Source organism: Panthera uncia (genome assembly GCF_023721935.1).
Source record: "Panthera uncia isolate 11264 chromosome A3 unlocalized genomic scaffold, Puncia_PCG_1.0 HiC_scaffold_11, whole genome shotgun sequence".
NCBI classification, from domain to species: Eukaryota; Metazoa; Chordata; class Mammalia; order Carnivora; family Felidae; genus Panthera; species Panthera uncia.
In genome coordinates this window covers 85,149,612-85,173,262 of record NW_026057578.1, presented here as the reverse complement: position 1 = coordinate 85,173,262, position 23,651 = coordinate 85,149,612, and the positions used below count along the sequence as shown (strand labels likewise).

General features: G+C 47.8%; 1 protein-coding gene across 1 annotated transcript in view; it reads left to right on the top strand.

Annotated features, from left to right (window-relative positions):
• The window catches only part of TGFA (transforming growth factor alpha), a 113,342-nt gene that overhangs the window by 21,187 nt on the left and 68,504 nt on the right, over positions 1–23,651 (top strand). The window contains exon 2 of the mRNA XM_049651639.1: positions 16,190–16,243. Within this exon, the coding sequence (XP_049507596.1) occupies positions 16,190–16,243 (54 nt within the window). The remainder of the gene's footprint in view (positions 1–16,189; positions 16,244–23,651) is intronic.

Here is a 23,651-nt window from a genome sequence, read left to right as displayed (position 1 = left end):
AGACTCTGGAAGGGAACTGTCAGTAAAAGCTCTTTAGAGAAGTTTGAGAACATCAGGACCAAGATAAACTGACTTGTGTGGCTTTGACTCTTGTGGGTATTGAGCCTCTAGGCCTGTGTTCTTGTTTGTTCAGTCATTTTTTTTGCTTTTTAATTTTTTGAGGGAGGTGAGGTCCTCCATCTGAGGGGGTCAGGAAAGATATTTGAAGACGTTGGTGTTTGAACTGGGCCTTGAAGGTTGACCATGGCCTAGGAAGGTGAAGAGAAAGCAGAGGAATAGCAGAGGCAGAGACAAGGTGAAGAGAGGAGGGCCCCCAAAACACAGCCCCCAAAATAGTCTTGTCAGCTCTGTATCTATTCTGTTCCATACCTGACCACCTCTTATGTCCTCCCCTGCCACCCCTCTCATCTTTCACCTGGACTTCTGCAGTGGTCTCAGCCCCATTCTTCCAGTTTCCACTCTTGCCTCCATAAGGTTTCTTCCCTTCTCAGTATCCCAAGCAATTCTTCTAATACCTGCATCGGGTGCCCTTGTCCCTCTGCCCAAAACCTGCCAGTGGCTGCCCATCTGGGAAGGAAATCCAGACTCTCACCTCTCTCTATGAGAGACATCTGCCCTGGCATCTCTCCAGCCTTGTTTCTCGCCACTATCCTGCTCTAGCCTTCTTGCTTTTCCTTGAACAGGCTGAATTTACTCTTACCCCAGTGCCTTTGCACTTGTTTTCTCTTCAGCTTTGGTTGCTCTTCACCCAGATATTTGCAGTCCTTTTTCCCTCATTCAAGTTGCCATTAGATGTCACCAGTTCAGAACATGATGACTCTATTTATCTGTCCACACACACACACCCGTGATGAAGAAGATGCTCCAATGTCTGAGTTATTTCTTGAAGACCTGTCACCACAGAAAAGTTCTACTGGTGTCTTCTTCCAGAATGAAGAACCTAGATTTTATAACGTCCTTTTAAAGCGTTCCTGCTCAAATAGGAATTCAAGTGTTGGCTTTTGTGGTTCACACACCCTGGCCATCCCTGGAACTGTCTGACAGGTTTGGCTTAAAAAGGAACTGAATTCATTCAGGAAGTATTGTTGAGAGCTATCTATGTGTCAGGTACTGTTCTTGGCACTGAGAATACAGCCAACCGAAAAATTCCATCTCCCCCGCCCTGACTTGATCCCAAGGAGACAGAAAATAAACAAATAAGCATATGATAAATTGTCAGGTTATGACCATGCTGGGGATGGGGAGTAAGCCCCTTGCTTCATTACCTTGCTGGTTAGGTCTTCACAGAAGGATGATGTTGGACAATTAAAAAGCTCCCTGCAATGTCTTGTTCCTTTCCTGCCTAAATTACAAAAAGGACAGGAAAAGGGGGATGGAAGAGTTCTCTGTAACTGTAGCTTCATCTTGATGTGATAAAGGCTGTGCTTGACCCCCACTGGGAGTCCACTCTTCCGTGTAGCTAAGGGGTCACGAAATTGGATTAAACCACCCTTCTAGCAACTCTTGTGTTCTGCGCCCTTGGTCTCAGAGCTGACAGCCGGTTGATAACAGACTGAAAATTGTATTAATGACTTGTCCTCAGCTGAGAGATAGCGTGTCTACAATATGTCATCTATTTTATATTAGAAACCATCAAAGCAAGGCCAGTTTCCCTGAAACCAAGATGCTGGATTTCCTTGGTTTTTTCAAAGGCCTCAGATTCCTGATTGTACCTCCAGCCTCTCGTTGGAAGAAGACCCCTCACTTTCCCTCCCGTCGTCTCTCTCTGGCCTATTTCTATAGGGAACATGATTCTCCTCTGCTTCCTCTCATCTGACAGGCTCTCGGTTTGAGAGTGAGGCTCGGGGTACGTGGCAGCCCAGACCAGTCACCGACCCAAGCTGCTCATTGCCTCTCCCTGGGAGCCGCTGTCAGTAAAGGTTTATTGAGCACACTCATACAACACACTTCAAGACGTAAGAGAGCTGATTGTGCTTCTTGCCCTCTGAGCTTTCAGGCGGCTGGAATTCATAGTGATGGCAGAGCCTGGCCAGGGAGCGGGCTTTGTCCTCTGTACTTACACCCCACCAAGATGGTGGGCAGGGGGTGGTGCCGAGAGCTGTGGGGCTCCATAGAAGGCTGAGCAGCGTCTTGTCTGCATTTCCAGAAAAGCCCAATTCGAGCTGCTTATGCCATGGTCTTCCTAGGAGAAGGACATTTTACTTGAACTTAGGGAAGCAGTATGACTGGACAATTTAGAATGTGGAGTAAAATAATTCAGCTTCATCGTGGTATCATTGTTATCAGCTATTTTTTTAATAGATTTTTTTTTTTTAGTAGTAGTTTCAGGGTTCTAGAAAAATTGAGTGTAAAGCACAGAGAATTCCCATATACTTCCTTACCCCACCCCACAAAATCTCCCCTACTGTTAACATCTTGCTTGAGTGTGGTACGTTTGCTACAGTTGACGAGCCAATATTAGTACATTACTATTAACTAAAATGAATGTTTTTTTAACAAAATGAATGAGTAAGCAAACAGCAGAATCAGACCTATAAGAGAGCACAAACTGATGGTTGCCAGAGGGAGTGAGGGGATGGGCGAAATGGGTGAAGGGAAGTGGGAGATCTAGGCTTCCAGTTATGGAATGAATGTCACGGTAAATAGAAGGCACTGCACAGGGAATACAGTCAATAATATTGTAAGAGTGATATATGGTGACAGATGGCATCTATCCTTGTGGTGAGCACAGCATAACCTACAGAGAAGTTGAATCACTGTGTTGGGTGCTTGAAATTAACGTAACATTGTATATGGACTCTACTCAAAAACATAATAATAAATGGGAGGATAGCATAAACAGTAGCTGTAAGCTCAAAGGTATCAACCACACTGTTATTACAGATCATAAATATGGTGGCCAACAGTAGAGAAAATGCTGAAGAAAGTATGGTAGAGCTGCAGGGCCAACCATTAAGTTCCAGGGCATAGAAAATGGCAATTCTGAAAACTGGGCAGTGCAGGAACAGCGCTTGTGGGAAAAAATCAAGATCTAAACCTGCAGGAAAAATATTCAGAAGGTGAAACAGTCAACTGCTAATTAAAGTGGTATCCCCCCCCCCAAAAAAAAGTTAATGCTTTTTTGAACTAAATTTAAACTAAAGTCCTGGTTTAGACAAGAGCTTATTCTTTGTGTTGTGCATTCTATGAGTTTTACAAATGGATGGTGACCTGTATCCCCCTCATCGTAGTATCCTACAGAGTAGTTGCTCTGTCCAGAAGCCCTCTGTGCTTCCCCTACTGCTCCCTCCCTCTCTCCTTCTAAACCCCTGGCAGCCACTGATCTTTTTACAGTCTCCACGGTTTTACCATTTCCAGAATGTTGTATAACAGGGTTCACACAGTCACAGTTCGGAGCCTCATCTGATTGGCTTATTTCACTTAATAGCACACATTTAATGTTTTCCCCGGGGCCTCCTTGTGCTCGATAGCTAGCTCGTTTCTTTTTAGTGCTGAATAATATTCCATCATCTGGATGTACCACTGTTTATCCACTCATCTACTGAAGGACCTCTTGTTTACTTAAAAGTTTTGGCAATTATGAATAAAGCCACTATAGACGTGTGTGCAGGTTTTTCTGTGGACTTCAGTTTTGAGTCCTTTGGGTAAATACCAAGGAGCTCTATTGCTGGACCATATGGTGACGCGATGTTTTGTTTTGCCACAAACCACCCAACTGTCCTCCAAAGTAGCTGCACCATCTCATTAGCTGGGTTTGGTTACTACACCACTTTCATTTAGAGGGGTCTGATTTTTCTAGGCAATGCTTCAGAAATACCCTGAATATTAATCAAGACCCTCTTCTCTCTGCCCTCCTCCCTGGGACTTACATGTGCAAGGTTGCCACCCATGTTGTTCTGTCATTCTCCTATTCTTGCCTGAGCTAAACCATCCTGGTGGAAAATGCCCTCTTTTCCCTGCTCCCTCTTCCCTTTTGCTTCTCATCTCTACCCTTGTGTCCCTCCAAAAATTCAAAAAAGTAAGTAGAGAAAGGGGCGGGAGCAGGACTGGCAGGGGAGACCCCATTCCCGTTTCCCCGTAGGAGAGCTACTATGTCCTCCCCAGGCTCTTGGTCTTCCCTTAAAATGCTTTAAGTTGACACCACTAAGAGGTACGTGATGCTCTCCACCCCCAAGCTGCGGGGACAGGCCTGCCCTCTTCCTTACTGATGTGTCTCCTGACAGCAGACGAGACTTCTTCCATGTGACTAAATGCTTTGGGGGCATTTACTGAGCAGCTGCGCTGCTTGTGACCAGAAGAACACGTTAGCCAGAGAAATTCATCAGGGGCCTGAAAATGAGGCAGTGGGCCAAGAGACAGAAGGATGCATCCCTACTCCTATCAGTTCCTTCCCCTTAGGGCTTCTGGGAGTCTCTCTGGAACCCCGTGACTATAAAACACTGGGAGTGGGTTCTGTTTGTGCTTTGTCAGTCTCGTTCCTTTATAGGTAGGCTTCGTATTGTGCAACCCAAATGCTTCAGGTTAATACAGAGAGACAGATGAACATAAGAATAGGGGGAATCACTGAAGGGGGAGGGGAGCACCCCAGTTAAAGGAGAGCAAGCAGTTGAGCAGAAACCCTTTGTGAACTTCCCAAAGACCATTCACAAGGCTCTAACGAGTGACACTGTCCATTCATGTGACTTCTGCTGGCTTGTTCCATTTCCCCTGAGTTTTTGGTGCTTCTGCCCATGTGCATTTGAAGGCTGAATGCCTTGTGGTTGAAGGGACCATCCCTGTGGGGGTGCAGAATTTCTCAACAGGGTGCTGTATGAGCAGGATAAAATCCTGTGCATTATAGCAATTTAGCAGCCCTGTTCTGGCTGCCTAAATACCAGGAGTGCCCCCCAGTCATTGTGACAATCAGAAACTACCCCCACAGGTTTCCAGAGGCACGCTAGGGAGCACCACCAGCGATGAGAACCCCTGGGGTAGAGGTGGCCTGCTCAGGGTCTCCCAGTACAAGGAGGTCAATCCAGTACCTCCTGCCCACTCTTTGCCCGGGTCCTTTCCAGCTGCTGGCACCTGCACTTGTCACCCAGGCCCTTTCTCACCCATTCTTGCCTCTTCCTCTCCTACCCCTCACTTCCAGAGCCCAAGGAAAAGCACTTAGATATTTTCCCAGTCAGCAATGTGATGTGGGTTGAGAAATGTAGGGTTACAAGAACTTCAGGGTGTTTTCCCCTTAACTCTTAAAAATCCGTAGTTCTGGGAATCTGTTCCCTCTGTTTGCACCTCAGTGGCCCTCATCTGATCAAGAGAGTTCTCCTAAAGGGTGTTCTGTGGCCAGCCTTGAGAACACAGAACACAGTGGAAAGCTGACAGTGGTGATTGGCATTGGGGCATCGCTGACCCCTCTGTCCACCACCCCCTTCCTGGGATGGTGTTGCATTGATCTGAAATTCTTCCAACTCATACTGGTATTTATCTTGGCCCAAGCATCCCAATGCCTTTTTTCAGGGTGGTTCCGGGGGTGTCCTGAGTGAAGCAGTGGGAAGGGATGAGTTTGTCACCACCAAGCTATTCACATGGAGGAAATGGGGCAGGGTTCAAGGATTGCTTATTTTTTATCTCCTCCCAGCACATAGCCTGCTTCTAAGCCACTAGCTGTTGAGTGCTGTGTACATATCGCTGAGGGATTGGCCTGGCTTTGTTGGGACTTCTGAGAGGCTACCTCTGCTGGTCTGAGGTCCAGGTGGAGCTACTGCTGACCCTTGGCCTGGAGGATGGCAATTCTGGGGCCACAAGGCCCGGGGAAACTGAGACGTGGCCATGGGTCTCTGTGGAGGGGAAGGGAGATTATAACATCCGGCAGACTCTTCCAGAGCTGGCATTTGATTTCTGGGTTTCCTGGCAGCGAGGTCTTGGCCCATCTGGTCCTGGTACTGGGGGGAATGAGCCCCGCGGATAAAGCCAGCACCTCTGCCGCTTCACCCTGGCCTGGTCTCTAGCCCAGTCCTCCACTCCTTCCATCCTCTGGGACTCTGGCAAAGTCAAGCATGGCCTTTTCCACAGACATTTTGATGCCTCGTATCAGCTGGCACAGGTTTCTGAGCGCCTCAGCTTGGCACAGTTTCTTGCGACCTTAGAGCTCAGCCCTGGTCGAGCCTGTTGGTGATTCAACAGCCAGGGATCTCCAGCCGGCTCGGGAGGGCTCCGGGATCCTCGCCCTGCTACCCTGCAGTCCCTGGACAGGGCCCTCGGCCAGCCAGCATGGGAGCTGGCCTGCCAGAAGAGGAAGTCTGACTCAGTACCCAGGTCTTTGCTAAGGCTTTAACTCTCCCCGAGAATGACTGCTTCCTCCCAACAAAAAAAGGACGTGGCATCGATCTGTGTGGGTGGGAGTGGGCACAGGGCCTTTCCCAGCCAGAGGAGGTGCTTGGTGCATCCTGGTTGACTGACTTTTTGATAAAGATATTTATGCTGTTTGCTTTGGCAGAGCAGGTCCTCTTAACCACCGAATCAGCGGCCGCATTGTGCTATGAGACTTTGGAGTGGGTGGGGGTGTTGGAAAAGGAAGATGTCCGCAGGGCGGTGTGAGGTGCGACATCACCTACCAGACCTTACAAACAAAGGTACCTCAACAAGCAGTCTCTGCATCCTCCTGTGAGGGTCTCTGTGGCTTTTTTTTTTTTTGGTCCTTTTTTTTTTTTTTTTTTTTTTTTTTTGCATGCCTTTCCAGAAGTCGGGAAGAGCATCCATCACCTTTTGTAGCTGCCCTCCTTCTCTGATGCCTGTGCATGCAGTGTCACTCCTGGGCGTTAATCAAGTTCTTGACTAAAAAGAACTGAAAGCACTTTGCAAATATTTGCATTTGCCCCTTGATGTAGGGGAAGAAAGACTAGATCAGAGGTGGTGGGAAATGAGGCCTGGGCTGAGAGAGGGAGAGTGAGGGAGACGGCCCATGTGAGTGACTGCTCTGGGCCCCACACCCACCCAGCGCTGAAGGGACTGATGGTGTCAGGGGGTGGAAGGAGAGGGTGTGCCTGCGGGAGAGGTCTGGAGGGCGCTCTGGAGGATGTTGGGGTCTAGCGGGCCCAGAAGGCTGGGTGGAAGAGGCCAGGGCAGCAGGAAAGAACGAGTGTATTTAGGAGACCTGAACCAGGTAGATACATTTGGGTGGAATAAAGGGCTTGAATGGGGAGCATGAGAGATACTTGCAGAACATGGGTGAGTGTGTTTGCTTCACTTGAGTCTCCTCCTCCAGACTGCTAAGTCCCTGTGGCAAGTCCTGCCTTTGCCCAAAGAGCCCCTGGGCGTGTAGTGCTCAGCAAATGCTGGGGCTGGCCATCCTGCTGCACCAAGCCATTCTCTAGGCTCTGTACTCCTTCTGACACTGTGCCTTCCTCCTTGGGGTCACCAGGTGCAGGTCTTCCTGTTTTCTCATCAAGTTTTCAGGAAAAGCCTACAAAATGAGTTAAGGATGTGAAAATGGAGGTTTCTGGGGTCATGTCATCAAGTGACCAAGCAAGTCAGGGTCATCTTGGCGTGCAGGTTCAGGAGACTCGCTCCAGGCTCGGGGGAAGGACGGCACTCCCCGCTTTTCCTCTGCTGAGGCTAGTTCACTCTGTTATTGAAATAGAAGACACACTTTAACTCCCCTCCCACCACAATTGATGGTGCGGTCGGACATTTATAATGTAGTTCAGTGGGAATGGTTGCCAAGAATTGGAAGGATTATTTCTCACAGGAAGGATATGTTGCAGACACTGTAAGAGAAGAGACTTTTAGTCCTTTTCTTTGTCTGCAGCACTCGGAATGGTGTCTGCCCTGTACTGGTGCTCAGCAAATACTTCTTGAATGAATGCATGCACGCATGCCAGGTTTCAAGAGTTCTTCATGAATAAGAACCAAGACTGAGAGCTGTAGCTCTGGAGGGTCCCACATAGAAGTGAGGAAGGAATTGTGAGGATCAGCTGGTTTTCCCATTCCCCCTCCGCACACTCTCAACACTCACCTCCCCCCCCGACTCTGTTTTCAAGCTGGTGACCTCTTAGAGAAATTCAGTTCAACCCACATGTGTCAAAAACCTAACTTGGTGTGGGGCGCCTGGGTGGCTCAGTCGGTTAAGCCTCTGACTTCGGCTCAGGTCGTGATCTCACAGTTCGTGAGTTCGAGCCCCACATTGAGCTCTATGCGGACAGCTCAGAGCCTGCAGCCTGCTTCAGATTCTGTGTCTCCCTCTCTCTCTGCCCTCCCCCACTCATGCTCTGTCTCTCTCTCAAAAATAAATAAACGTTAAACAAAAAACCTAACTAGGTGGAAGGCATGGTGCCTACTGTGACGGCAGAGATGAGTGCTGCATGGTTCCTGGCTGCACCAGACGGGGAGATGAAGATGTGAAAAAACTTCCAAACTACAAGGCAGAATCCGATAAGAACTGCTCTAAAAACGAAATGATTATTTCTGACATTTGGGTGGGGATTTGACAGGCGAATTTGACTTCCATGGGTGGAAGAAGGGGCATGCCAACTTGAGAGATTAGAATATTCATGGCATCTCTCAATGACAGCTACCGGGTGTTGCGTGTTTGTTATGTGCCATTCAGTACACTCCACGTTTTCCATGTGTCCCCTCCCCCATTTAATCTTCACAACCCTGTGCAGGAGAGGGATATCTTTATCTCTTTCTACAGCAAAGAAAACTAAGGCTCAGACAACTAAGCAAATATCACAGAGCCACAAGGATTGGAGTCCGGGCCCTGGTAGCCTGAGCCCGTGGCACTGAGCTGAGTGAGGGCAGGTTGTGCACAGGGAAAGGGGGGGAGTGACAGGCAGCTGGAGTCCATGTGTCCAAAGAGAGTAGGCAGGAGGAAGCAGATGGAAATGGGGTTTGGGACCAGGTTCTGTACCTTACATCTCTGCTCAGGACTTCAGACTGAATTCTCTGAGCGGGGAGCCTGCGGGAAGTTTAGAGGAAAGAAGTGCTATGGCCCAGCAAGTGTTTCAGGAAACTCACTCTGGCAGCAGGAGCAAAGGTAAAAAAAAAAAAAAAAAAAAAAAAAAAAAAAAGGCTGTTGGCAGGCAAACCAGTTAGGCAACTATTATGATAGCTCAGGAGGGATGATGAGGCCTGAATTGGGGCATTGGCAGTAGGGACATGGGGTGGGGGGGGGGGTGATGGATGAGATGGATAGTGTGGGGGTGATCTGTGTAGGAGGCCTTGGCTTGAATATGGAGTAAAGGGGAGGGAGGGGTAGACGATGTCTTTCGGGTCCTCGGCCCCACCCAGAAGCCAGGCGGAGGTGGAACAGGTCAGGGATGAGACGGAGTTTATTTTTGAACACATGGTTTGAGGTGCAGTCTTCTGGAGAGTGGTCAGGGTGCTTAGGGCATGGAAGCAGGGGAAGTGTCTATGGAGACATGTGATCTCCATGGGTGCCTTTGGCAGCCCATACTCCTCTTCCTTTGCTTTAGTATGGAAGGTTCTATTTTTTTCTGATTTCATATACTCCATTTTATTTTATTTAATCCTTGCAGTGGCCATGTGAGGAGTTTTCCTTATTCATGAATGAGGATATGCCAAGGCTCAGCAAAGTTAGATAACACACCTTGAGGTGTCACAGGTAAGGAGTGGTAGATCTAGGATTTGCACCCAGTTCTGACAGCAAGGCTCCTTTCTGCTCTGCCATAACAGGCCCTGAGTCAGAATTAGAAAAGGGTGGAGGGCTGCAGTCTAGGCACCCATCTGCTCGTCTCTTCCTCCCTAATCCTGAAGGTTCATTCTGAATACATTGGTTTTTTTTCCATCTGCGGATATATTGAGATGGTTATGGAAAATACCTATGAGCATGCAGGTAACACTGGCTTATCTTCCGTGATATCATAATCATGAGGTATTGCCTTAGCCTCATCACGGTGGACTTTGCCATTTATGGCCACCCAGGGGTCATCAGGAAGGGCACCCTGGTCCCAAGCGCACTGACCTGAATGCATTGCATTCCCCTGTGGATGGCAAGCCTGTAGTATATTATTAAGACTGGGTTGAAAACGTAGAGATGGAAAGTGCTTGTTTAGGATTAGATTTAGGGTCTCCTCCATCTTCTGATATTTGATGTAAACGCCATGCTAAATTGAAGGACAAAATTACCATAAACCAAGTTCACTCACTGAGACAAGAACGCAAAGCCTTTACTTTGTCTGATCCTCCTTCAGGGCAGGGATCTACCTACAAAGTGTTGGAATGAAGCCAGTGGGCCCCCTTGTCCCCTAGCTAGATGGTTGAGGAAGATGGACAGCCTTGTATCTTCATAGATGCCTGGAATTTATGGACTGGGCAGATATTCTGGCCCAAGTCTGCCATTTAAAGACAAAGAGCCTAAGATTGAGAGAGGTGAAGTGACTTGCTAAAGGTGACCACATTCATAGTTCACCCTAGTCTCTGGACTCCCTGTTAGCCTGTGTTCCCTAGGTCACAATGGATACCTGGCTTCTAGGCAGGACAAAAAAAGGAGGAGGAGGTGGTCTTCTCTAGCATGTCTGTGTTCTTTGTACTTCACGAGACAAGCAAAAACAAAGTGAGGCCAACTGGAACTTGTGATATGAGCTTGCAACGTCTGTCACTAATAAGCTAGGTGACCTTGGGCAGGTTATTTAATCTCCTATACCTCTACTTTCTTACCTCCAGAATGGGAGCCTAATAGGACCTACTTCCTAGGACTTGCTCTGAGTACTGAATGAAACTATGCGGGGCATGTAGTAAGTGCTCAAGCAAATGTTCCTGCTTATTACTATTACTAACACCATCAGCCAGAATGGTAATCGTGACTGAATCATGTGAGGAGGGAGCTTGGGAGACCAATCAGACTCCAGTGATTTTCCCTCTGCCACCTGCCACTGGCATAGAAACATCTTCCTGATTAACTTGTCATGTCATGGCTGTGTTTGGACAAAGGGGCCAGGACCTCACCTGTATGGGTTTGTAACTAAAAGCTGCCCCCTCCCTTGCATAGTTGGTTTTCTTTCATGAGCACCAGGACCTGCCACCTGAGACACAACACTAACTTTTTCAGATAATTTCTCTGTAAGGCTCTCTCCTTGGGTAGCAGGGTCCAGCTTGTGTTTTAAAAGCAGTGTTCCAGATGCTGGGATGGTAAAAGAAAGAGCCCTCTGTCCCATAAGCCCGTCTGCCCATGATGATTCATTCCCATGTCACATATTTCTACACTCTCCCTGCTATCCCCAGAGTATTCCTAATCCTGTCTGGCCAGTTCTTCCACAAATTCCTCTGCAGCTTTTCCTGACATCCTCTGAAGCCGGTGTCACTGGTGTATCCATAAGCAGGGGCAAATACGAATTGTCGCCCCTTCCTTGGAGAGAAACCATGGACTCTTCTGAGGGCCATCCTCCCCACACCCGGGCGATGGAGGATGCCATGTGGCTGCTTTCTGCTATGACCTGTAGGGATATCCTCTCCAGGGGCAGGCTCTTTGTCTCCTGGTCCCGCCAGCTTTCCGCCTTGTCCCTACCTGCAGTGTGTTCTTTTCTTTTTTTTCCTTCCTAATCAGTTCTTATCCTGAAGCCAGCATCTTCACCTAGATCAAAACCTTTTGCATTTAAAAATACGGATAAAGCCATACAATATTGCAGTTTTTGCTATGCAGTTAAAACCCTGCCACATTTGCAGGTAAAATTTAAATGTTGGGATGTAATTCATAGTATTTTTTTAAATGTATATTATTTTTGAGAGAGAGAGAGACAGAGTGCGAGTAGGGGAGGAGCACAGAGAGGGAGACACAGAATCAGAAGCAGGCTCCAGGCTCTGAGCTGTCAGCACAGAGCCCAAGGCGGAGCTCGAACCCATGGACCACGAGATCATGACCTGAGCTGAAGTTGGCTTAACCAACTGAGCCACCCAGGCTCAGAATTGGGATGTAATTCATAAAGGAAGAGGCCTTAGAAGCTGTACCGAAGGCCCTGGGTACAATGTGACCCATTTACACAGTTTTGTGCCCACACGATTGCCCCGTGCATGTCCCTGTAGACTTCATGCTGAACTGCAGGATGCTCGCTCTAGGTACCACCCACCACTTCCTTAGTTCCTGGCTGTGTCCCTTATGACCTTCCAATCCCGAGTATGGTAGGAGAGGAAGGGGAGATCTTGGCTCACCCCCGCCAGCACCCACCCTCCCTGCTGCCTCTCTCTCCCGCCTGCATTGTTTCTTTACCCATAGGTCTTTTCTCAGAGCCTCCTTTAAATCCAGGGTACACTTTATCCAAAAGGACCTCCTGCAGCCTCTCTCCATCTTCTCCACATCTCCCTGACACCACCACCTCGCCTTCACCCCTTCACTCGGGCAGCCTGACTTAGGGGATCTGAAACTGGATGGCATATGGAACTCTTGATTTTGGGGGTGGGGGGGCGGGGGGAGGGGAAGGAGAGGAACAACTGATCCCAACAGTGGAGTAGGTCAGAGCCTGGAAGCAAATATTGGCTGTCACAGAGGCCAGAACCTGAGGCTGCTTCTCCCCTATCTGGGCACCAGAGCTGAGTATCCACAGAGGGAGGTGGCCACAAGGCTGGCAGGTGGGATAGGATAGAGAATGTCCCATGCTAAAGGCCCAGCCTGGGGCCCAGTCCCATACATGAGTTAGGGGCTGTGTTGAGGGGCTGGGGAAGGAGGTGCTCCTCTGTGGCCCAGGGAAGATAGGGACCCAGCACCTCTCAAAGCATTTTCCATTGGTACATCAGTGGATGGGTTTCATGGTGGCTTCGGTCTGTGAACTCATGAGATAAAAATGCTAACCTCTTTTATGGCATTCTTTCTGTTGTAAACTTTTATTTACTCTCCAAACAGCTGAATTATAAGCACTGCAACCCTTGTTCCCCCTTGAGGGCAGGCCTGGGTTTCTACTCTACTTTGGGTGGGGGATCAGCTTTCATAGGTTTTTTCTTCCCTCCCTTCTTCCCCTTTTTTTTTTTTTTTTTTTTTTTTTCTTTTTTGGAATCCACACAATCCAGGCATTCCCCTGTTTGGAGCTGTTTAAGCAGAAATATGCTGGCAAGAGCAGCCTGGTAGGGATTCTTGCCCCGGAGGGAGGCCGCTGGGGGATCCCTGCAGCCTCCAAGCTTCTGCCTGAACTCAGTGTTGTCTTCCTGGAGCCACTGCATGTGGCAGCTGTACTGTCCCCACACAGGTGCCCCAGACTGTACTGTTCTGATGAGCCTCAGAGCCTTCCAGGGCCACATGTTTCTGGAAGACCTTCACTCAGCCCAACTTTTCCAAGCATAGCCACGGGGCTGGCAGTCCAGGCACCTGGGCTTACACAGACTAGGCAGCAGGGGGTCTGGGTGTTCACACCCTGGCTCCTCAGACCTTGCTCAGAGCGGGGTGCAGGGGGGATTTGGGGTCTGCTTTCAGAATACAGAGATCAAGCTTAACTGCGGGGCCTGCCGAATCTGTGTGCATTTGGGGGTTGTAGCTGGTGAGTACACACCCACCAGTGTTTTGTGACAGACTATGATTAGAGGACTCCCGAGTGGTGTGGTGATAAAACACTGTCTCGGGCATGGGCATGGGACAGACTTGAACTTGACTGCAAGAGCTTGGGCAAATTCCTAACCTCTGTAAAGCCTCCGTTTCCTCACCTGTTAAACCGTGTGTTTCCAGAGGCTGGACCAGAAGGCAGGGAGGCTGGGAGGTGCCTAGATTGTGGGTAATCATGAAGATGAAATAAGATAGCACATAAGTGGTACCCGCCCCCACTCGGGGGCTGAAGGAGGTCTGACCCCTGTCCTCTGGTCTGGGCCCCTCCGGAAAGCAGAGGCCTCACCTCTCATCACCAGAAGCTGTGCCTGAACAGAGATTGCAGAGAGATGCTCGGGCATTAAGCTATTTATCAGGGGACTTAGAGGGTATAGAGAGCAACTGTTCTATTCCGTGTTGCTCAAATTATGAATAAAAACCCAGTCGTCTCTCATCTGTGGAACATGGTGGTTTTTGCAAACTCTGATTAGTTCCCAGAACACCTTTGTGAGTTTGGCAGCTGGTAGCTTATGGGTGAGGGACCGAGCGGATGGAGTAGCTTGCCCCACAGCTGGGGTAGTGGCCCCCCATGTATTCCAAAGAGTCAGTGTCCATCCCTGCTCCGTCCTGGCTGCATTTGTACAGTATTTGCTTTCCTGCTTTGGTTTTGCTCTAGCAGAGATCGATATGGAGACCAGAAACGGTGCTGGCTCTGCTCTCGATGACTGACCGGATATGGGGCCAGGGAGGGAGGCTGCAAGGTAAGTTCAGGGACAGTTTGCGACAGGCCAGCAGTGCCTCCTCAGAGATATGCAAAGAATTCCTGTATTCTTTATGTTACTCTGGGTCACTGGCTGACTTTGGCCCAGAGTGGTTTGTGGCAGTACCAGCGAAGTCAGGTCGTGACAGGTTCCCAGCTGGCAGTGTGGAACCTCTAAAACCTTTCCTGGCCTTGGCAGGAATGCTTCACTTTGATGCTTGGTGTGTGGATTGCAGACTCGACTGTTTAAACATATCCAGAGGAACCCTAAGAGCCATGCTTCCAAACTGAGCAGCAAGAAAGAATTGCACGGGGAAGGCATTTGATTTTACTCCTGTTCTCTCCTTGCCCCCCGCCCCTACTCTAGCCCAATATCTGGTTCCAGGATGGTGTAGCAGTACTTGGGAAATCCCTGCCAGGCCTCCAGGAAAAGGAGTCTGAAGTTTTTATGATGTTTCTTGTTTCAAAGGCCTAAAGAAAAGTCATGAGCGTGATTACTTTACCTGTTGCGAGTATCTTTCTTGCCTGAGAGTCCAGGCCTTCTATGTCTCTACCCTGAGTGAAAAGGGGAGGGGAGTCCTGGCAACATGCATAGCAGAGGTTTGGGTTAGTCCTGTGCAGCAAGCGGTGACAGCACAGAACCTTGCTTGTTTTCTGTTCTGCTTGATTCAGCTGCCTTCCAGGCTAACCACCCACAGGTGGCCCAGCCTGTGCAGGGCCACCATGGCATCTTTTTGCCTTTCAGTTTTAGGAAGTCAGTCTAACTTAGTTCATGCTGATTGCATAACTCGCAAGAGGTTCCTTCTTCATTAGAACTTTGCTGCTGTTTCTGAAAACTTTTGGTACTTTAACGTGAGGTCACATAAGGTCATCTATTAGCAGAGGCAGCTTCATGGGTGTGTGACCTGTGTAGTCTCACAGAGTCCCATGTTCAGATGCCCCGAGCTTGGGGTTTTAGTGCTATGCAGCGGTAGTCTTGAAATTCTTAGTGATTTTATCTTTGAATTTATAGTTTGTAAGTGAACTCCAATGGGACAATGGAGTGTGTCCTGGGAACTTGGAGCCTTGGCCCAAGTTGATCGTATCAACTACCGTCTATCAGTGGGTTCTCGCCCCTGCCACACTCTGCCCCTGTTAGGGCCTGGACACAAGAAAAGTTGGTGTTAGGTGCGTGTACCCCATGGCATCTCAGGGCAGGGCATGGTGGCAGCTGTCCCCACACTGGGCTGCTAGCTCCACGGCCTGCCTGTTCAGTGGGTGACTAGACAGGGGCAAGGCTCTCCTCCACCCCTGATCGAGGTACCTGATGATGCTTTCTGACCACGGAGGCTCCAATACCCTCGGGGGTCAGCTGTCTGCCTCAGTTGGGGTCCCTGAGAAGAAGAAATACCTGTCTGGATTGCCCTGCCCCAGCTGGGTCACAGCACATCTGTCCAGCTTCTGGCAGGAAGGAAACCCAGCGGTGGGTGGTTGCCCGTGTATTCACTCACTTGTCACAAGGGCCCCCACGTGCTCAGCCTGCAAGAATCCTCAAGCCTCAAAGAGAGAGATCATGACATGCACAACAACGTGAATGGACTTAATGCCACTGAACTGTATACTTGAAAGTGGTTAAAACAGTAAATTTTATGTATGTTTCACCACCACAAAAAAATTACAGGGTATTTAAAAAACACCAGAACAGGTGGAGAGAGACCATGGAAGGAAGGAAGGAAAAAACTTTATGGTTTTTTCCTGATTTGTGAATAAGGGACCCACATTTTCATTTTGCACTGAGCCCCCCACCCCCCAAGCTATGTAGCCAGGCCTGCCTTTTGGCCACTTTGTAAAGTTGCCTGGTCTTTACCTTTCAAGCAGTCTGCCCTCGAGTCCTGAAAGTGTTTTGCTGAGCAGATGCTTACCTTTCCTCTCTTCTCCCCACACAGGTCTTCTGTTGGCTGTGTGCCAGGCCCTGGAGAACAGCACGTCTGCCCTGAGTGGTGAGTCCTGTCCCCTCCACAGGAGATGGTGTGGGAATACAGGAAGGGGGCAGGCCTTGGCTATTTTGTGGAGCCTGCTCTCTGAACTTCCTCTGGGGCTCCTGCCCTCTATGCTCACACGGGGCTGTCCCCTGAGCCCTTGCTGCCCTCCACCCCAGGGCCCGATTGCATTCCTGGGGGGTCTCCACTGCGGGAGCAGGAGGGCTGTTCCCCCTCCCTGAAGGTTCGCCATCTCCCATCTCTGCTCCGACAGTCTGTGTGGGCAAGCGTCGTGGACAGCAGAGCCTGCAGGACCCGAGATCTCAGAACCGTCCTCAGTTTCCCCGCTCATGTAATCATGCATCTAAAGTGGAACCCAGATTCCTAAACCCTTTTGTCTGCTTCTGCCTGGTGATCTTTGTTTCATTATTTTATGGCTTATCTTTGACATTTCTGGTAGTATTTCCCTTATTTCATTTTAAAGATCCTAGATCAACATATTGGAAGGTTTGGGAAATGTAGGAGGCAGACCTCCCCTGGTCAGAATACCACAGAAACATCCACTATTGCATTGTGCATTGCTTTTAGCCTTTGTCCAGGTGCGCTCATGTTTTTATACAGTTAGTCATGGTGAGAGAACTATTCTGATTCCTGCTTTTTAAATGCAAGTTTTGGAGTTGTGCATTTTTCCATGTCGCTGGGAGGTCTTGAAATGTATCCTTTTAAAATGTCATGATGTTCCATCAAGATGGATAGATGTGATTCAATTAAGCATTCCCCATTGGATATTTATGCTACCCCCACTTTAAATTATGATGCTACCTGTTCATGCCTAGAAGCTTTTTCTTCTTCGGTTTCTTTCCTCAGGGTATATCTCTGGGAGCAAGAACAAATTTATTTATGACCCTTGTAACAAATTGCCAGATAGCTTTCTGAGGGAATTAAGCTAACTTTAATGTCAGCAGTGCGTGAATCTTCCAGGTTCACTATTCCCTTGGTGACATGGAGTATGCTGTCATCTGTCACTGCAGTGGACACCTGTTGTATCTCCCTAGTTATTTCAGGGAGGTATATGTGGTGGTGGGGGGGGGGGTTGTTCTTATATATTCATAAATTCTCTCACCAACCACACAGTGTCCCTGGTACTTTGCTCTTCTCTTCCAGACCTTTCCCTCCAAACACACTGGAGGTATGACTCCCACTGGGTACCACTGATTCTGTAGCCCCACAGACTGCCCCTTGGAGCTGTTGTCCTTGATGCAATTGAACTCTTAAGGTGTCCAAACCACTTGGTGGCCCGTGATGCATCAGAAGAAAATGCCTTACTTTCTCTATATTCTATATTTCTGGGGCTGGGGTGGAAGGGTGTGTCCATCCCAAAGCAGTACTTCCCAAAGTCCAGGATCTCTCAGAGTTTCTACTTTTTAATGACCTCCCCCATCACAAAGGGCTCAGATGTGAATATATTGGGGGTAAAGGAGGGGCATTGGTTTATGACTCCACCATGCTGGTCTCAGAATTGTCCTATCTCCCTTCCTAGGATCCATTTACCCCCAGATGCATCCTCAGCCTCTCCTGGTCCTCACTGTAGGACCTGGTAGGTTAGAGCCAGGTCGTCTACTGAGTCACTCAGTAAGTGATGTAGGCGGTAAGTTGCAGTGATGGCAAATACTGATGCTACCATCCATGGGGAGAGGGGGCTCCTCCTCCCAGTCTCCAGCCATTCATACAGACTACAGACAAGAAAGGCCTGGGGGATGTTGTACCTGAGCCTATTCTCTCAGCTGTGGCTCCTGCCAAGATCCTTTGGGGTTTCCCCTGTCTCTCCTGGGCGGACATGAGGAGACCTGCTATATTCATCCCAAAATTACTGTCCTTGGTGCACTAGTGACCAGCTTCTGTTCCATCTTCTGGACTTGCTTCTGTGAGAATGCCTCTGATATCAACAAGTACTTGAGGTTTAGTCTTCCTCATTGTGTATCTTCAAAGAACTAGTCACACCCTACTGTGTTGCACATTACCCTATAACTGGCTGAGGGCCACTCTGTGACCCAATGTGGTGGGTGAGAGCAGGGGCAATGCCACAACTTCTAGTGTCCAAGGGACCTGAGGATTCCAGTGCTGGTGGACAGTCTATGGAGAAGGGAAGTGCGCTGCCTGCCTGGCCTCTGCATTACTCTCTGTTTGATGGGTCAGTTAGCCATGGGACTTGTGCCCCAGAGAGGTTGATGGAATAGCTCTATCCATTTTTCCTTACTCTCCACCCTGCCTCTTTGGACCCAGACATGAGTCCAGAGAGAGCTGGGCTGGGAGACAAGTCCAAATGGCAGTGATGGTATCATAGCCACCTCTTCAAGGACTAGGGCTTTGTGACTGAATCAGGCTTGTTTGCTTAACTTCCTCTTCCTTTAGAGTGACCTTCCTTCTCCCCGAAGACTCCTCAGGCCCTGGGAGGCCTTGAGCACTCCCATCCCACCCCCACTCTGACCTTACCAGACATAACTGAAATCCTGTCGTGGGTGCAGTGCAAATGGGGGACCACCCCACCAGCCATATTCACCACCCCAACATCGAAGTGTGTGTATTGAACTCTAGGCTAATTCAATAAGTAAAACTATTTGTTACTGTTAACTATGGAAATCTTCATACCCAGAAGTAATAATGAAATCAGTCCCCAAATACCTGTCACCCAGCTTCAGCAGTTACCATCTCTCTGCCATTTTTCTTTCATCTGTTCTCGTGCCATTTTGGTTTTTTCCCTTTGCTGGGATATTTCAAAGCAAAGCCCATTTCACTTGTGAATGTTACTTCTCTCTCACAGATAAGGACTTTAAAAGACAAACCGATAGTCCCGTTACACCAGTAAAAACAACAACAATCCCTTTTTGTTCGATCCTTAAATATGGAGGGTAGATGATGCTGCATTCAGTTTTTCAAGCTGTACTTTCAAGCTATATTTAATTTGCATTTCCTTTAATGTTTTCATATTTTGCTTTCTATTTAATTTCCTTTCTGGTGAACACTGTTTTTGTAAAGTGTGCTCATTTGTATACTGGATGACTGACTCACATCTGAGTCCCTCCTAACCCCTTATCATCTGGATGTTGGCATGCTCACTTACCACTTACTGAGTCTCAGAGCTGTGCATTGAGGTGTAAAGATGGGTTGTTGTAGGACAAGAGCTACAAGGCTTTACCCATGATGTGAATATTCAGGTCTCTTCACTCAAGCGTTGACAGGAATGAGAAACAATATTGGTTATAAGAAGGCTTTGATACATTCTGTGCTGGAGCATAGATGTACTCAGGATTCAGCTCTCACTTCTTGATGGAGCAGCATAGAGAGAAAATTACAAACTCTGTATGCCAATCAAGGGTGGTGTGTGCACTTGAGGGAACATGGGACTGATCCCATGTGGCTTTCTTGTACTTTTTGGGGAAAAAAAAGTTCCATGCACTTATTACTTAACAGTTACCCTTGGCCTTTCTTGTTGAAGTTTCATTGGTTTCTTCCAATCTTCCTCTCTCTTAGACCCCCAAATGTGAAGGGTAAATTATGCCAGAGGCAGAGGAAACTGGCATCGTTGTCGTCAGTAAATGCTTTTCAGACCTCCATTTTGAGTGGGACACTGGAGCGATACATGCCTTAGGCTGGAGGTCAGGAATGCTGTGTGTTGGGGCCCAACTGGTCTCCATTTTGCCAAGACCCTGGGCAAGTTGTTCATCTGGTTCCTGTTTGGATCTGAGTTTCCTCATCTATTGGACTTGAATCAGGAATAGCCTATAAGATTTTTCACACAACCACTCTGATAAATTGGTAGAGACTGCTTGGAAAGCTTTGTTCAGAAGGATTATAACTCTGCCTTGAGGCATATTATGAAATATGGTCACGATCAATTATTGGTGATGCCTGCCACGGACCCAAGGTGGAGAAGCAATGGTGTGACTGCCATATATTTAATTCTCTTGGAACCAGATTCTCTTTTACATTTCGGTTCTAACATTCTAGTTGAAGAAGCAGACCTTCTTCCTTCTTGTCCTCAAGGAGCCCACCACACAGGTGACAAGAGAGCGTGGGAATCCATAATGCGAGCCTCATTATGACCTGAGGCCACCTCAGCTGACTGCTTCGTGGGTGATTTAGACAATAATTGCTGTGGGAGTGAAGTCAATAGTCTGGGGGTTAGGACAGAAAATTTGTAACTGGTTGGTTGTTAATTTGTCAAGCACACAGAGAAACATAGCTGGAGGCAGAATGAGGGTGACAGAACCTACAGCTTAGAACATCCATCACACCCTCCCAAGGAAGGAGTTACGACCCATCTTCAAAAGGCACCTTTTAATGCCCCTTGAAAGGCACAGAATGCACCCGGTTAAGTTGTTGTGTGGCTCCTTGCTTAACCCTCCGAAATGTTGTGCATTTCCCAGGCTGCCCATCTGGTTCTCATGTTTTCATGAGACTCTAATGACTGAGGGGTGTGGTAAGGGCCTTGTTCAGACACCTGGCGGCAGGCTCTGGGCTTCGCTCTGCTATCTGCCTTGCTTGATCTGCATGCCTCTTTACCTCTGAACTTCTCCTTCCTCTAGCCGTGTCTGACACCACCTAGCTGGAATCAGGAAGCCTTTGAAGGCCCGCTGGAGTTAGCATCTGGGACTTTTCAGAGGTGGTGGTGAAAGAAGATGGTGAAGATGTTCTTTGGGGGTGTCGTTCGTGGGGAAGGTCACCATGATCGCTGGCTTGGGGAGGTGGTGGCCGGATTTGGGTGAGGACATCGGGCTTAACGATACAGAGAAGGTGAGCTCAGGCTGAGGGCACACAGAGGGAGGGAGATCAGATCATATGGAAAAGCCTTTGAAGGCGTTACTTGTTTGAGAAACAGGTAGAATGTGGATCAGCCAGCAAGCAAGAGATCTATTGATTGCTCATCTCCCCTAACAAAAGCTTTTCAGAACTGCAAACTGCTTCCCCGTTCCATTGTCTGGAGTTTTCCCATGTGGAGCTGGAGTCATTCTAAAATTAGAAGGCTCACGTGCTCTACCCAGGTACACAGTTCGCCGTTCCAAGTAAGTGTCTGTAGCACAAGACACGTGGTGTGCTTTAGTTCGGGGGAAAAGCACATACAACTGAGTGTGGCAGGACTTGCCTGCTGCAGAGAATGTTTGGAGGAAAGTGGGGCCTCAGGAGAGAATCGGGGATTCTTTCCTTTCCTCTCTAGGATTTATCCGTGTCATCCAAATTTGAACTTCCATTTTTTGCAAAGGAGACTATGCCAGGGGAGAGGGAAGGTAGCTCAGGGTAGTAGACAGGCCAGAGGATGTGGAATCAAGGATTATGATTCTGACTCACCAGCTGCGTAGCCTTAGTAGATCTCTTCAGTCCCCCTGAACCATCAACAAAATTAAGGAGGGGGATTAGGCAGTATCTTTTCAAACCCTGAGTCACAAAATCACTTTAGTGGATCACAGCCAGCAGTTTCAAAAATGAAATTAAATAGCTTAGAATAGACAATTTTAGAGTGAAGGAAGGTCAGGGAATGATTCGTGAGAGTCTTGTTTTAGTTATGAATGGGCACATACTGACTGGCATTCTGCATAATTTACTTGTATAAACTATACCTCTATTGTACCCTCCATAATCTCCAGATTTATTTCTTTAGTATAAGAACTTGGACACTTAAAGTGCTATAAGTCTTTCTAAACCTGTATATGACCCTCCCCATCATACACCTAGTTTTTTATAGCTGACTTGTTCACCTCTAATTTAAAGCAGTTCTTTTAATCTATTCACCTTTATCAAGTCTTTCCAAAACAGTGAACTTACAATAGAAACAACCACTTATACACAGACAATTCATTAGTTTATGTAATATATAATTAAGTTACGTAAATACAGTGAGTATAACCAACATAAACAGGTTTGGGAACAAAACACAAATGTCCTGTGGGTAAACAGTTGGCTTACCTGGTAAAAACAGAAATGGGCTGGTAAACCAGACTAGCTAACTCACTACGTTTTTGCACGCTGATCTAGATGATTTTAGGAGAGAGTGGGGCTATGTAAATCAGGGGCTTGGTTTAAGCCAAGCTCAGGTAAGAGACCATCTGCCATCTTCGAAAGAAACAAGGCAAACGACGCAACTTGTGGATTTTTAAAAACATCAGGGCCCATAGAAGGCTTCCTGTTCTCCCACTTCTCAGCTGTGGACATTTGTTAGCACACATTGCTAACAATGCACACATATCTCCTCCTGGACATGGGGCTAGGCCCTGGGGATACATGTGAGAACTAAATGAGCCCTGCCATCAGAGGGCATAGGGCCGGTAGATAAAAGTGGATGATTTTTACATCTCAGAGAAGAGCATCAACAGAGACAATCTACCAAAATGGATTTCTTTGAAGAAAACACCTGCTTTTGTTATATTCAGACTTACCTTTTAAAAAAAATTTTTTTTAATTTTTTGATGTTTATTTATTTTTGAGAGAGAGACAGAGTGTGAGTAGGGGAGGGGCAGAGAGAAAAGGAGACACAGAATCCAAAGCAGGCTCCAGGCTCTGAGCTGTCAGCACAGAGCCCAGTGCAGCGCTCAAACCCAAGAACGGCGAGATCATGACCTGAGCCGAAGTCGGACACTTAATCGACTGAGCCACCCAGGAGCCCCTCAGACTTCCCAGTTTTAATCAAAGTGCCACCTTCTACTTTTTATTCTCTTTGTTAAATTGTGTCTTGCTCCTTTTTTCTTTTCTTCCTGCATCTACTGTGAGCACGAAGACCTTGTCAGCCATCACTCCAGAAAACATCAACATCTCTCTGAAGGGCCCCGCTGTTATTGTGAAGGGCCCCAGAGGAGCCTGTGGAAGGACTTCAGTCACATCAGTGTAGAACTCAGTCTTCTCTGAAGGAAAAAAGAAAAGGCTCCGGGTTGACAAACAGTGGAGAAATAAAAGGGAATCGGCTACCGTTCACACTGTCTGTAGTCATGTACAGAACGTGATCAAGTGTTACACTGGGCTTCCATTACAAGATGAGGTCTGTGTATGCCCACTTCCCCATCAACGTCGTTAGTCAGGAGAATAGTTCTTTTGTAGAAATCCAAAATCTCTTGGGCAAAAAATACATCCGTGGGGTTTAGACAGGGCCAAGAGTTGCTCATTTAGTATCTCAAGCCCGGAAAGATGAGTTAATTCTTGAAGGAAACAATGCTGAACTTGTATCAAATTTCAGCTGCTTTGATTCAGCAAGCCACAACGGTTAAAAACAAAGCAGAAAATTTTTGGATGGTGTCTATGTTTCTGAAAAAGGAACAGTTTAGCAGTCCAATAAATAAGATCTAGGTTGTCCAGCTACAGAAACAGCAAAATCCTGGCTGATTCCTCAGCATTTTGATATTTTAAATGTGGAATAAAAGCTGTATATTGATTTGAAGGGGGA